The sequence below is a fragment of the Electrophorus electricus genome, chromosome 25 (genome assembly GCF_013358815.1).
Source record: "Electrophorus electricus isolate fEleEle1 chromosome 25, fEleEle1.pri, whole genome shotgun sequence".
Classification (NCBI taxonomy): Eukaryota; Metazoa; Chordata; class Actinopteri; order Gymnotiformes; family Gymnotidae; genus Electrophorus; species Electrophorus electricus.
The window spans coordinates 7,107,733-7,119,459 of NC_049559.1; the positions used below are offsets into that span (position 1 = coordinate 7,107,733).

General features: G+C 39.9%; 3 protein-coding genes across 3 annotated transcripts; 1 reads left to right on the plus strand and 2 right to left on the minus strand.

The window, feature by feature from the left end:
• Nucleotides 1-4,730: 4,730 nt before the first annotated feature.
• On the minus strand, nucleotides 4,731-7,201 carry mab21l3 (mab-21-like 3). The gene is given in 9 exon segments (XM_026995951.2): nucleotides 4,731-4,964; nucleotides 4,966-5,020; nucleotides 5,022-5,173; nucleotides 5,512-5,573; nucleotides 6,246-6,538; nucleotides 6,873-6,902; nucleotides 6,904-6,938; nucleotides 7,026-7,090; nucleotides 7,093-7,201. Coding segments are annotated over 9 exon segments (1,035 nt in total).
• A 1,306-nt stretch (nucleotides 7,202-8,507) lies between these two features.
• Nucleotides 8,508-10,291, plus strand: dnajc28 (DnaJ (Hsp40) homolog, subfamily C, member 28). The gene is made up of 2 exons (XM_026995525.2): nucleotides 8,508-8,598; nucleotides 8,930-10,291. Exon 2 carries the CDS (start codon nucleotides 8,946-8,948, stop codon nucleotides 10,062-10,064), a length of 1,119 nt encoding a protein of 372 aa, XP_026851326.2. The 5' UTR covers nucleotides 8,508-8,598; nucleotides 8,930-8,945; the 3' UTR covers nucleotides 10,065-10,291.
• A 65-nt stretch (nucleotides 10,292-10,356) lies between these two features.
• LOC113567905 (potassium voltage-gated channel subfamily E member 1) lies at nucleotides 10,357-11,081 on the minus strand. The gene has a single exon (XM_026996045.2). It carries the CDS (start codon nucleotides 10,956-10,958, stop codon nucleotides 10,572-10,574), a length of 387 nt encoding a protein of 128 aa, XP_026851846.2. The 5' UTR covers nucleotides 10,959-11,081; the 3' UTR covers nucleotides 10,357-10,571.
• Between the last annotated feature and the right edge of the window lie 646 nt (nucleotides 11,082-11,727).

Here is an 11,727-nt window from a genome sequence, read left to right on the forward strand (position 1 = left end):
TTACTAAGATCTCTGTATGGGATCTGGGAGGGTTACTAAGATCTCTGTATGGAATCTGGGAGGGTTACTAAGATCTCTGTATGGGATCTGGGAGGGTTACTAAGATCTCTGTATGGGATCTGGGAGGGTTACTAAGATCCCTGTATGGGATCTGCGAGGGTTACTAAGATCTCTGTATGGGATCTGCGAGGGTTACTAAGATCTCTGTATGGGATCTGGGAGGGTTACTAAGATCCCTGTATGGGATCTGCGAGGGTTACTAAGATCCCTGTATGGGATCTGGGAGGGTTACTAAGATCCCTGTATGGGATCTGCGAGGGTTACTAAGATCTCTGTATGGGATCTGCGAGGGTTACTAAGATCCCTGTATGGGATCTGGGAGGGTTATTAAAATTAATTTCAAGAGAAATTATCTTTAGGACATTGAAATGGGCTTTCAATGTGTTGCATAAATCAGGCTGTGCTTTAATTACACTGGTTAAAAAAGATTTTGTCCCAAGCAAGAAAAATACTTGTTTCCTATGTATCTATTTCTTATCTTTGTGACGGTGACGGCACAGAAGAAGCAAGATGCGAAGTTGAGCTAACATGCTCTTTATTTTCCATCATAATCAAGGTACATGATAAAGTAATCCACTGAGAAGCACTGAGGGAGCTCCATAGTCCTCTTGGCCACTAATACACAGCGTTGTTCTTTGGGGCCTGCGGGTGTATAAATAGGGAGACACATTGATGAGGAGCAGGTGTCTCCAGTCAGTACTCAGGTGATTGGGAACAAGGTAGACAAACGGTCTACCGTGGAAGTGTCCTGCTCGGTGGTAGACCATTCAACAATGACAATCTTTCTTTTTATGCAGATTCAAAATGTTTCCGAATTTCTCCATCATGCAGTTGTTTTGTTTTCTTGTTTGTTTTGTTTTTTGTTGTTGCTGTTATTGTTTAAGTATGCTTGCATTTCTTCTAGGCCTGTAGTAAGGAAATTGGAGCCCCTCTATGTTGGCAGACTACTGCTAGACACTGGGAGTGATGTTCCTGAGATCAAATGGGTGAAAAATCAAACAAAGGACCTTTGTACATATTTTAAGTGTAATAACTTATTTATGTAATATATAACATTAAATAATGTAAAATTTAATTGCTCTATCACAATAGATCAAAAATTTCTAATTCACATAGAAAGATTCAAATTCAGCATACAAAGTTCTATAAGGTCCAGCTAGTTTGGATTGTGGAACAATAAAAGTTAAAATTTAGTTTCCCAGTGTTATTAAATATTATCAGATGAAAAAATTTACTATTTAATTAGAATTTTTACTAGATATGTCCTTTTTTAATAATTAAAATAATAATAATAATTTAAATAACTACTTTTAATTCTACTTGAGTAAATATTATTTTAATGTAACAATATGTTTACTTGAGTAATTTCTGGTTATTCTGCCAACCTCTGTCAGTGACATTATTGATCTCATCAACACCTTATCTGTGCAATAGTGATCATTAGGCTAACTAAGAGCTGTAACGTGTTGCTCAGGTCTGTGACTGTGGGAAATGGGTCTATTCTATATGCCTTGCTATAATTCTTCACCCCACTCTGAATGTAGAAAACAGTTTAACACTGAAACCATTAAATGCAGCCTCAGCAGGATGTGATGCATAATCAACGTCTTTTCAGTACCTTGGAGAAAGAGAGAGTAAACAATAAGGAAAGAGGGGTTCCCTATTATTTAGCCAACCATGGAAAGGTTTCGTTGGCCACTGACATTACTAGGCAGGCCACATTCCTCCTGCACTAAGCTTGTATCGGCACATCATCAGTCTCAGGTCACCAGGACGAGATCCATGATCACACTGAAGAGTTAATAATCGCCAAAAAAAGAAAGACCAAAAGAGAGAGAGAGAGAGAGAGAGAGAGAGAGAGAGAGAGAGAGAGAGAGAGAGAATATTGCATTTCCCACACTGAGTCTGGCACCCAAAACAAAGGGCTTCTTGTTTCTATATACTCAATGAAGGGGCAGCATGGCATTGAACACACACACATTCACACACACATTCGCACACACACACACAAATAAAAGCAGAAGCACAAAAATGCTGTTTTTTTCCTTTTTCTGTACTATAACAGTGACCAGTGATGATGTTTGTTTAATATTAGCAATTCCAATGGAATCACTTATAATGTTAATCTATATAAATATATACTATTGTTGTGCCATAAATATAAACTCGATTGGTGTCTCTACGGTCCAAAACACTCCCAACAATGTGTGAGACCCTGACGGCAGCTCTTTCCAAGTAGCCCCAATGGGGACTGAACAGACAGGAAGTTCAGTTCCTTTTGGGGGGAAAAAAATGAATGAAACAAAAGCACCAAGATCACAAAAGCAGAATTCATGAAGACAAAGCCTAATGAAAGAGATCCTTCGATTGTCCAAATGAACTTTGCCGTCTCTAAGATGCGCAGCCAGACGACATCACGAATGATAACTGTCGATGACACAAGGGGAGACCTGCTCTTTGAGGAGCCTGTTTCAAAAGAAAACAGCGATTGTACCAGCAGAGGGCGCAAATGCGCTTCACACCAAAGGTAGCTATCTGAATACGAAATTTGAACTTTGCATGACAATGAAGTGTTTTTCTGTCCTGGTCTATCGCTCTCCTCAAGGCCTTTTTAATTAGCTGATGACAAGCATGGAACCCTAAGGCGTGCAGGGCAGGACTATTCCTCAACCAGGTGTAAGAAACACTGGTCGCGCCGACACTTTCTGACCACACAGGGACATTGGTATACATTTAGAATGGAACTCATATTCACATTAGCTTGTGTTTTTGATATAGGGAATCATTGTTGGCTTTGTTCAGTCTTGTTCTTCTCATGTCATAATAGGCACAGCTGCAATAATAGCATAGTCTTGCTTTAAGAACAGAGCGGATCTAAAAGCAGAAATAGCCCATTTTGGACTTTTGATGGGTTATCCTTTCTGTGTTTATTTATTTGTTTTACATTTTTCATGATATCAAAAAAGCATTCTTGATGTGACTGGAAACTGATACAAACCATTTTACTTAGCAGTGCATGGCTACTAAGGCAGTTAAATTTTACCTGTGCCACCGGTGACCAAAGAAAAGTGGAACAGAGAAGATTTTAACCACCCTCCCTGGAACCTGCTTTACTGTTGCCAAGACAACATGCACCTTTAGCCATGGTCCCACCTGATGAGAGTTATGCCATGTCTCTGAGGTTTAATATATTTGTATACCTAGTCATTGCAATGCTATGCATGGACATTTCGGGTAGCAATTTATTTCTTGCTAGCTGTTACAGAGTTAGTTATACCTGCTCACAATAAAGACTAATTAGCTATTATGCTGTTTTTAAATGATACCAGTTGTCAGAGAATATTAGGAGAGTCCTGACACTAGAAGCCTTTAAAATCTGTATTAAAAAAAAAAAAAAATTCTTATTTGACCAGGCTTTCAGCTCAGTTTAAGCACTGTCCTCTTATCTGTTATAAAGCTGTACTTTTAATATTTAATTTTCAGCATTACAATGCAGTTTTATTTTCATTTTTAATTTATTCAGTTCTTAGTTTATTTAAATCTCTATTTGTTCCATTTAAATAAATTGTTTTTAATTGTATCTTTTACATTTCAATCAATAGTACTATTTATGTATAACAACTATTTTATGTAATGCACTTTGAATTGCCACTATGTATGAAAAGTGCTATATAACTAAACTTGCCCTACCTTGTCTTCATTAGCCCAGCTCCAGAAGCACAAACCAAAAAGCATACAATTTACAGCAGAATATTACATGGCATTTCTGAACCCTTATATATTCAGATTATATATTGTATATAAGCAGAACTAACCATAAAAATAAGATGGCGAGGGTAAAATGTGGACAAAAAAACCCCCAAAACAAACAATGCACAGATCTGTTAAAGTTTTGATTGTTTTGTTACTGTAGCTTAGTTTGATTTGAAATGAAATAATATACCATCCAGAATTGAAAAGCAACCATTTTTGCACACAATCTAAAGAAGTGTTAACTGCGCCACATCTGACAGCTCAGTCTTGTGTGGTTTACTTCTTCTCACTGCAATTGTCACCTCCACCCATAGCACGTCACCTTACTACAGCACGGCCTGAGCTTGCTGTAACTTTAAAACATGTGACTCATTTGCGTGAGTGGCTTGTCAAAACAAACATCTTAATTGCAGTTAAAACAGTGTTTTAAAAATGTACACTTATTAAATCTATAGTGAAACAATCTAGAATGTAACTAAATGAAGGGCAGAACAGGAAGGTGTTAATTCGAAATACTATATAGTGACAGGGACCCCTGGTGGACTGTTAAGGTACTGTTTGAACATTGGATGCGTCATAAGATCAAGGCATAGAAAACAGGGCATGCAGGATATTATGTGTGAAAAACATTCATTATGTTATTTTGTTTCATGTTTAATTATCTAATCCTGCCATATATGTATTTTGTTCCTATTACTGAATCTTCCTAGCAAAATATTTGAAAGTGAGGCATTCACTGACTATAAACATAAAGTCGTTCTAACACTAATGGTAAAATTTTACATGAAGGATATCAATATATACGATTCATAAGACTTTAAATAAATACTTATGAAGGCATTTATGAGTGTTTATTCTTGAAGTATTCATGTTTTACAAGTCAATGTTTTGTGCTTACGTAAGCTGTAATGGGTTTGTTATGTTTTATCCCCTTTTGTAATGAGAAAGAAGACACGCTCGTAATAGATATAGGCACTTGGGTCATCCAGGAAGTCGGAGATCTTCTTGACCATGTTACCCAGCTCACTGATGCTGGTGTACTTCAGCAGGTTGTGGGTGCATACAAGGTAGTGTCTGAGGTAGTGCTGGGACACACACACACACTTATGCAGCTTCTGCACCAGGTATAGCAAAACCTCCATCAGGTTTCGTCTGAAACCTGGCACGTGGGTACCTCTCACATGCCCAGAACAGCAGTGACTACAGCCATGGGGGGGGGGGGGGGGGGGGGGGGGTAACACTTCCTACCACAGCCACCATCTTTGTCTATATTTCCCAGCAGTACCTGCTCTGCCAGTGGGAATGACAGCAGCCAGTGGTAACTGGAAGCGGCCTTGAGAATGAAGCCAAACGACCGAAAAGTTCAAGGAGACACTGTGTTCAGAAAACGCTATCTACAACTACCTCTACCTTCTTAGTTATTTTTTTGTCTCCTCTCCTTTGAAATCCAACTAATCTGGGCAATTGTTATTGACATTCCTCTTATCTTAAAATTACATGCTATTTGATCTGAATTTCCAGTCCAGAAAATCCCCTTCCCACTTAATCTAGGGTAAGTAAATAGAAGTGAATTTTTATGAACTGGTAGGAGCTCCATCCCACCACCTCCCCTTCTCACCCATCCATTCCTGACCTTAATGCAGCTGATGTGCTCAGCAGAAGGCCAACGTCTGAAGCCAGCTCTGCCATAATATGTACCTCCAAGGTCTCCACGGTGACATGCACTATAGAATCCGTCGTGCCCAGTGCACTCACCTTCCCTACCACAGCCAAGTGAAGAAAATATTCATGAAGAAAGTGAACAAAACCATCACTTCAGTTTGTCCCAGAAGTAATGGTTTGGGTTTGGCCATGTCTGTATGAGTGTTTGCATGTTAGCTACACAAACAATGTGTCAGAGGCAAGCATAGGCAGTGTGAGTTCCTAAAGCATGGCTTAATGGTTCAGTAGAGTTCTACAGATTTCCTGTGTAATTCCTGATTTTCTGCCTGAAAGACCAAATTCATCAGCACAAACATAAAACAAGCATCTAGACACCACAATTGTACCCATTGCATTTAGTCTCCATCCACATTCACTAATGGTGTAATGGAATCTGTTAGAATATAAAACCAACAGTTAGCAGTAGTAAAAAATAAATAAATAAAATAAATGACTACTAGAGTGAACTCAGGGCAAACTATCAACCACTTGTGAATTTCCAATCAATTTTCTCTTTTTCAATTTCAAACAAAATCATTTACAGTCAGCACTATATTGTTTAGTACAGAACAATAGACAATCAGGGGAGCGGTGTATATGGCTGTTTTTTTTTTTCCCTCAGTTCCTCGGGTGCATGTTTTTGTACAAATCAAACAGCATTACCTTTCAAAAGAAGCCTGCTGCCTGACTCTATCAGATCATAAGGAAATTAATAAGAAACTTTATCTCACCAGTCAGTCCACAGGTCTTAATAGCTGCCTCTACCTGCTCCTTGAAGACACAGGCCACTTTGGTGGTCACAATGTCACCCTCGATGGCCATGCAGGCACCATTCCACCGCTGTGAGAGGTTGGCAAAGCCTTCGCGCTCCAGCCACTTGTGCATCTCCTCTTGCTTTCAGGCGGGGGAGAGTGCGTGGGGGCTGCTGAGGGTGTAGTACCAACATTCCCTCCCCTTCCCTCCCGTATAGCCCATCAGGCCCGGCAAAGGCAGAGAAATTAGGAAAAGGGTGGGCGTCAGCACCGGGGGATACACGCAAATCATTAAGGTCAAATAATATCAGTGAATCCGCTAAAACCGTAAGGTTTGGAATCTTTGATAATCACTGTTCTGGGCCCCGATTCCCCAAATCATCATAGCATTAAGATCATCTTAAATGAGAGAGAGAGTGTTCAGTGTAATACTCTCTCTACCATTGAAAGATCTTTGCTTTATGATGCTTTTGGGAAGCCCAGCCCAGATTGACTCTTTTTCATACTTTACTTTGTGTAAAAGTACCCAAAAATGTAAATGTACCCTACTGAAGTCTTGCAATAATCATGCTGTGTAATGAGATGAAGAAGACATTCTTTCTAACCTGAATGACTAGGTTGTAAGTACACCTCCCCCAATGCAGTCTATTTTGTCAATAAGGTAGGCTGATCCTAGAGATAACATGGTAAAGCTACAATATATTATCTATAATCGATTAATGAATATTTACATATTAAATTGATGAAAAAACTTTGTACTTTGAAGTAGTCATTGTGAACTCCACAGTTCTTAATGGACTGGAAGTGGCCATTCCTTGAGCTACAGTGAAGTCTTTGATTATCTTTTGCACTTCATCTACCGATTCAGAGACTTGTTGAGGTCCACCTGGGAACAAACCACTAATTTTACTATGCTGGTATATCGCAATTACCATATGTGCATTATTTTGCAATTGTATCTTCCTTATCCTTATCTATCTATCTATCTATCTATGCAATTTTTTAAAATTCTATCACATAAGGAACATTAATATCAATAAATATCAATTATTAATATAAATCTAATATTTAATACGATAAATTTAGAACAGTGAATCACAGAACCACAGCCCTAAAACATTGTTTAGATTTATATATAAATGCAGAAGCTCTGTGCATTTACTTGTGTCACCTGATATTGTAAACAGTGGTCAAGGTCCTCTGTTCATGATTTCACATTCCCATAATTTCTTGGCTAAGTCTTCTCTGCTTTTGAGCCCCAGAGCCTTGTGTGTGTGTCCATGTAAAACTTTTGTTTTGTGTTCTAATCCATATAACATACATACATCTTATATTTTTAATGGTTAAGTCTTATGTTCAGTAATATAAATTATCAGATGAATTATCAGCCAATTTCTGTTGCCATTGAAAAGGAGATGCAACATTATATTACATTATTCAGCCATATTTAGAAAAAAAAAAAAAAAGGATACAAACACAGTATGCACTTTAATACTTTTGTGTTCTTTCGTAAATCCCCATAGCAAATGTATATATGTGCACTCTGTTATATGCTATAATTTTTGTATAGCCTGTATATTTGATGGTGTGTACTATGTTGCCTTAAGAAGAAAAAAAAAAGAGAGAATATTTACATTAAATTCTACAGATGTAGAAGCATGACCGAAGAGAATCTGTCAGAACACGAGGAAAAAGTTGCTGAGTTATTTAGGACCCAGGTGATCAAAGATGTCGAAGTAAACAGAATCTGGACAAACACTACTCTGGTTTTCTTGTATTGATAGCTCACCAAACCAAGAGAAATTCCCCCATTTACACACAGTGTTAATGCTTTCCTGCAGCCAGTAAAGATATTGTTTGAATGGACTTGAATGACCCCTTTGAAAACCATCTGGATATCTATCAGAACAACAAAATATCAATAAACTATCATGAATACATTTCTATGAAGATGGAGCAATTGACTTAGAGGTGGCTAAATATAACTTAGCTGCAGTAGTAACTCTATAGCGAGCTCATTGTATATTAAAATACAAATGATCAACCCCTGTAATTATATTATGTAAAGTCAGAATAAGTTTAAGAATGTCAGAAAAATTAACCAGAACGTTGCTTAATCTGTCATGGTGTGGTAGATAACATGTGGCGCCACCTGGAGGTTAATATTGCAGTTCACTGTCTGGTTTTCGGGGGGCGGGCGGGGACTACGAATCCCAGCATTCATTTCGGGTCCAACGACAACACACTGTTTGTGTACATAGCTGTTATAGCCGAGGATGTTTATATCTTATATGCGGTACATTTGAAATGGAAGCTTTCAGAATAAACTGGGGTATGTCTTTCCCGTGTTTTAACTAGGGTGATACTTTAACCACAAGCTTGCATTTTTGTAGGTGTCAAATTAGACAGCTATCCTAACTAGTCAAGGAGCTAACTTTAGCTAGTGTTAGCTAGGTTAGCTCACTTCTGGCTCGCTATCTTATACTAGCTAGCTAAGTTATGATAGTTTTTCACTGCTTATCATGCCTTTGACTTTGCCTGCTGCCTAGCTGTAGAGATAATAGACTTTTGAATGTTAGGTTAGCATTTTAATCTTTTTTTCTGTCTACACTGTGCAATGTATTGTTAATCTAATTTTTGTTGTTGTTATTTGCATTTTGAAGCTACTTTCAAAGCACAATGAGCTGCTTTATGTTCCGATTTTACCGTGGAGACCTCCACAAAATCTTTCCCACTGTCACTCTGCGTGTGCGCTCCTCTGGACCTCACCGTAGTCGGAGTTTACGAGAGAGCTACCGCCTGCTGCGGCTGCCCGAGGACGGCAACAATAGCCATGCCGTAGTTAAGGAGGCCTATCTGCGCATGGCCAAGCTCTACCACCCGGACTGCGGAGCCCCCACGGCTGACGCAGCTTTGTTCTCTCTGATAAAGGAGGCCTACAGGGTTGTACTGGCCCACCTGACCAGACAGAAGTCTATGCCTCAATCATCGATGGATGAGGAGGAAGAGGACAAGGGAAAAAGCCAAGCCCCCCAGCACAGACAATACCTCAGCTTCGAAGGCATGGGCTCAGGCACGCCCAGCCAGCGTGAGCGGCAGTATCAGCAGTTCCGCGTGGACCGTGCCAATGACCAGGTCTTGGAGTACCGCTACAAACAGATGGAGAAGGTGGCAGCGGAGGAGGGCTCTGTGGTTAGCAGGGATGCCCGTGTGCGCAGCAAGCACATTAAAATCACACAGGCTGTGGAGCGGCTGGTGGAGGACCTCATTCAGGAGTCCATGGCCCGTGGGGACTTCCGCAACCTTAGCGGTACGGGAAAGCCTCTCAGCAAGTTTGACCACAACCCCTATGCTGACCCCATGACTCACAACCTCAACAGGATCCTCATAGACAATGGTTACCAACCTGAGTGGATTGTGGCTCAGAAGGAGATTAGAGAGACTATTCAAACGATGCGGGAAAGACTACAGGAGGTCCGAGCTCGGCTAGGTAGCCCCATGAGACATTCGGAGCAGCTCCAGTGGAAGGAGCACTGTGCTGCCTTTGCCAGTGAACTGTTGAAACTCAACAAGAAAGTGGACAATTTCAACTTAATCGTGCCTCTCATGAGTTGGCAGATGGTTCATTTTAACATGAACCGGGAAGTGGAAAAAGTACTGAAATCTGACCAGGAGCACAGAAAGGAGAAGGAGAGGGAGAGAGAGAAGATGCATGTGCAGGAGAGAGCGAAAGCAACCACATGTCAGCAGGGCACTAGGCGAGGGTTGATCATGTGGGTGCAGAGTCTACTCAAATGAACTTCTGCTAAACATGTTTTATTACTGTATTTAAACAGGCTATTCTGATTCTGAATAAGTAGTACGCAACACAGTTTCAAGGGAACCTGTAAAGGGAATTAGAAGAGGTGTCTTCTGTGACAATTAAACATAGATCAGAGGTTACACCTTTCATGTGTATTGTCACAAATCACCATCACGTGAATAAAAATGATTTATTTTGTGAATAAAAATATTTATTTCAAATCAATAAAGAGTTAAAAGGTGTTTAACCTATAAGCAAATTGTTGAATACAAGGTGTATTAAGTTAAAAGAAATTAGATTAACATTCAAAAGAGAAACTGGTCAGTTAGTGGCAGTGTAAAGACAATATTAGTCATTCCATTCAGTAAAGTAGTGCGGTGGAACCTATACATTTTTATGCTCTGCTCTAGTGTATGTGGAGAATCATTTAATATTGTGTTTAACCTGGCTGCGTAATGGTTCTAAAAGCATCGGTTCCTGGAGGGTCCTGGTTTTCCAGATCCTCATCCAGGCAGGTGCTCCTGTGCAGTTGGGTTTCCAATAACTACAGCCTCCTGTCTGTCTCCTCTGAGAGCCTGGGTGATGGCAGTGGAGGGAGGCGCCATCACTTTGGCCCAGTCTTTGGCTATGTACTGGTGGTAAGGATCCTGTGAGTTCTCTAGTTTTTTAGAGCGGATGTAGCTGAACATGATTCCAAAGGTGAAGAAACTGAAGAGCCCCACCATCAGTAAGATGTAGATCATCCCTTGGCTTTGTCCTTTGATCTGTGTTGCACTTAGATGAGCAGCAGTAGGGAGAGGTAAAGCAGGCAAGTACCAGGTCTCATTTATGTAGTGCTGTAACCAGGACAGCAGGAGAGACTGTACAGCTGAACTGTTCTGCGCTAGCATGCTTGTTTCTGCTGGACAAAAAATGTAATTCAGTTTGTATTATAGACATTTACCCATAGTGAAACAAACCAAATTGTCTTTGTGGCTTCATGCAGTTACATCCTTAGGTCAACTGAAGTATCAAATTTGATTGCAAAGCTGAGGAAAAGTTAGGCAGAAAGCATATTTTAAAATGACGTACCGTTTGCTTTTTGGTGGTGAGTAGAAATCATAGGTTATTATAAAAAGTATAGGCAAAGGTACACTGCGAGATGGGAACTTGCTCCTTAGATCGGTCTACCTCAAAAGTGAGTCACAATGGATACTCTGAGATTATGGTTTCCACCCATTCATGCACTTTTACCCACATACATGGAACACACACATGCCCACATTCCCTCGGGACATCAACACATTTAATGAGTCTAATAAGAGTCAAGGTCATCTGTCTTCCGATCTGATCACTAAAGAGCCTCGGTCAGACACACAGCCAAACAGTTTTCCAGTGCCAGATGTAACTGAAATGGACTTTAAAATACATAAAGGTGACTGATGTGGTGATGCATTACAAATAATGTAAAACACTGGAGATACTTTAAATGAAAACACAGGGCTTTGTTATTTACTTCGTTATTGCTAAGGCTTATTGACAGGAACTTGAGATATCACTCTTGGCCCTTTTTCTGTGACCTTGCTGATGAATAGCTCCACAGCAGGGAGGGAACAATACTGCACATTGAAATAGGCATCGCAGGTGACATGCTAGGGTTTAAAACTCATGGATACTATT

What these genes read in the sequence shown, in the direction of transcription:
- dnajc28 (XM_026995525.2), top strand. Translation starts at nt 8,946, where the DNA reads ATGAGCTGCTTTATGTTCCGATTTTACCGTGGAGACCTCCACAAAATC.
- LOC113567905 (XM_026996045.2), bottom strand. Translation starts at nt 10,958, where the DNA reads ATGCTAGCGCAGAACAGTTCAGCTGTACAGTCTCTCCTGCTGTCCTGG.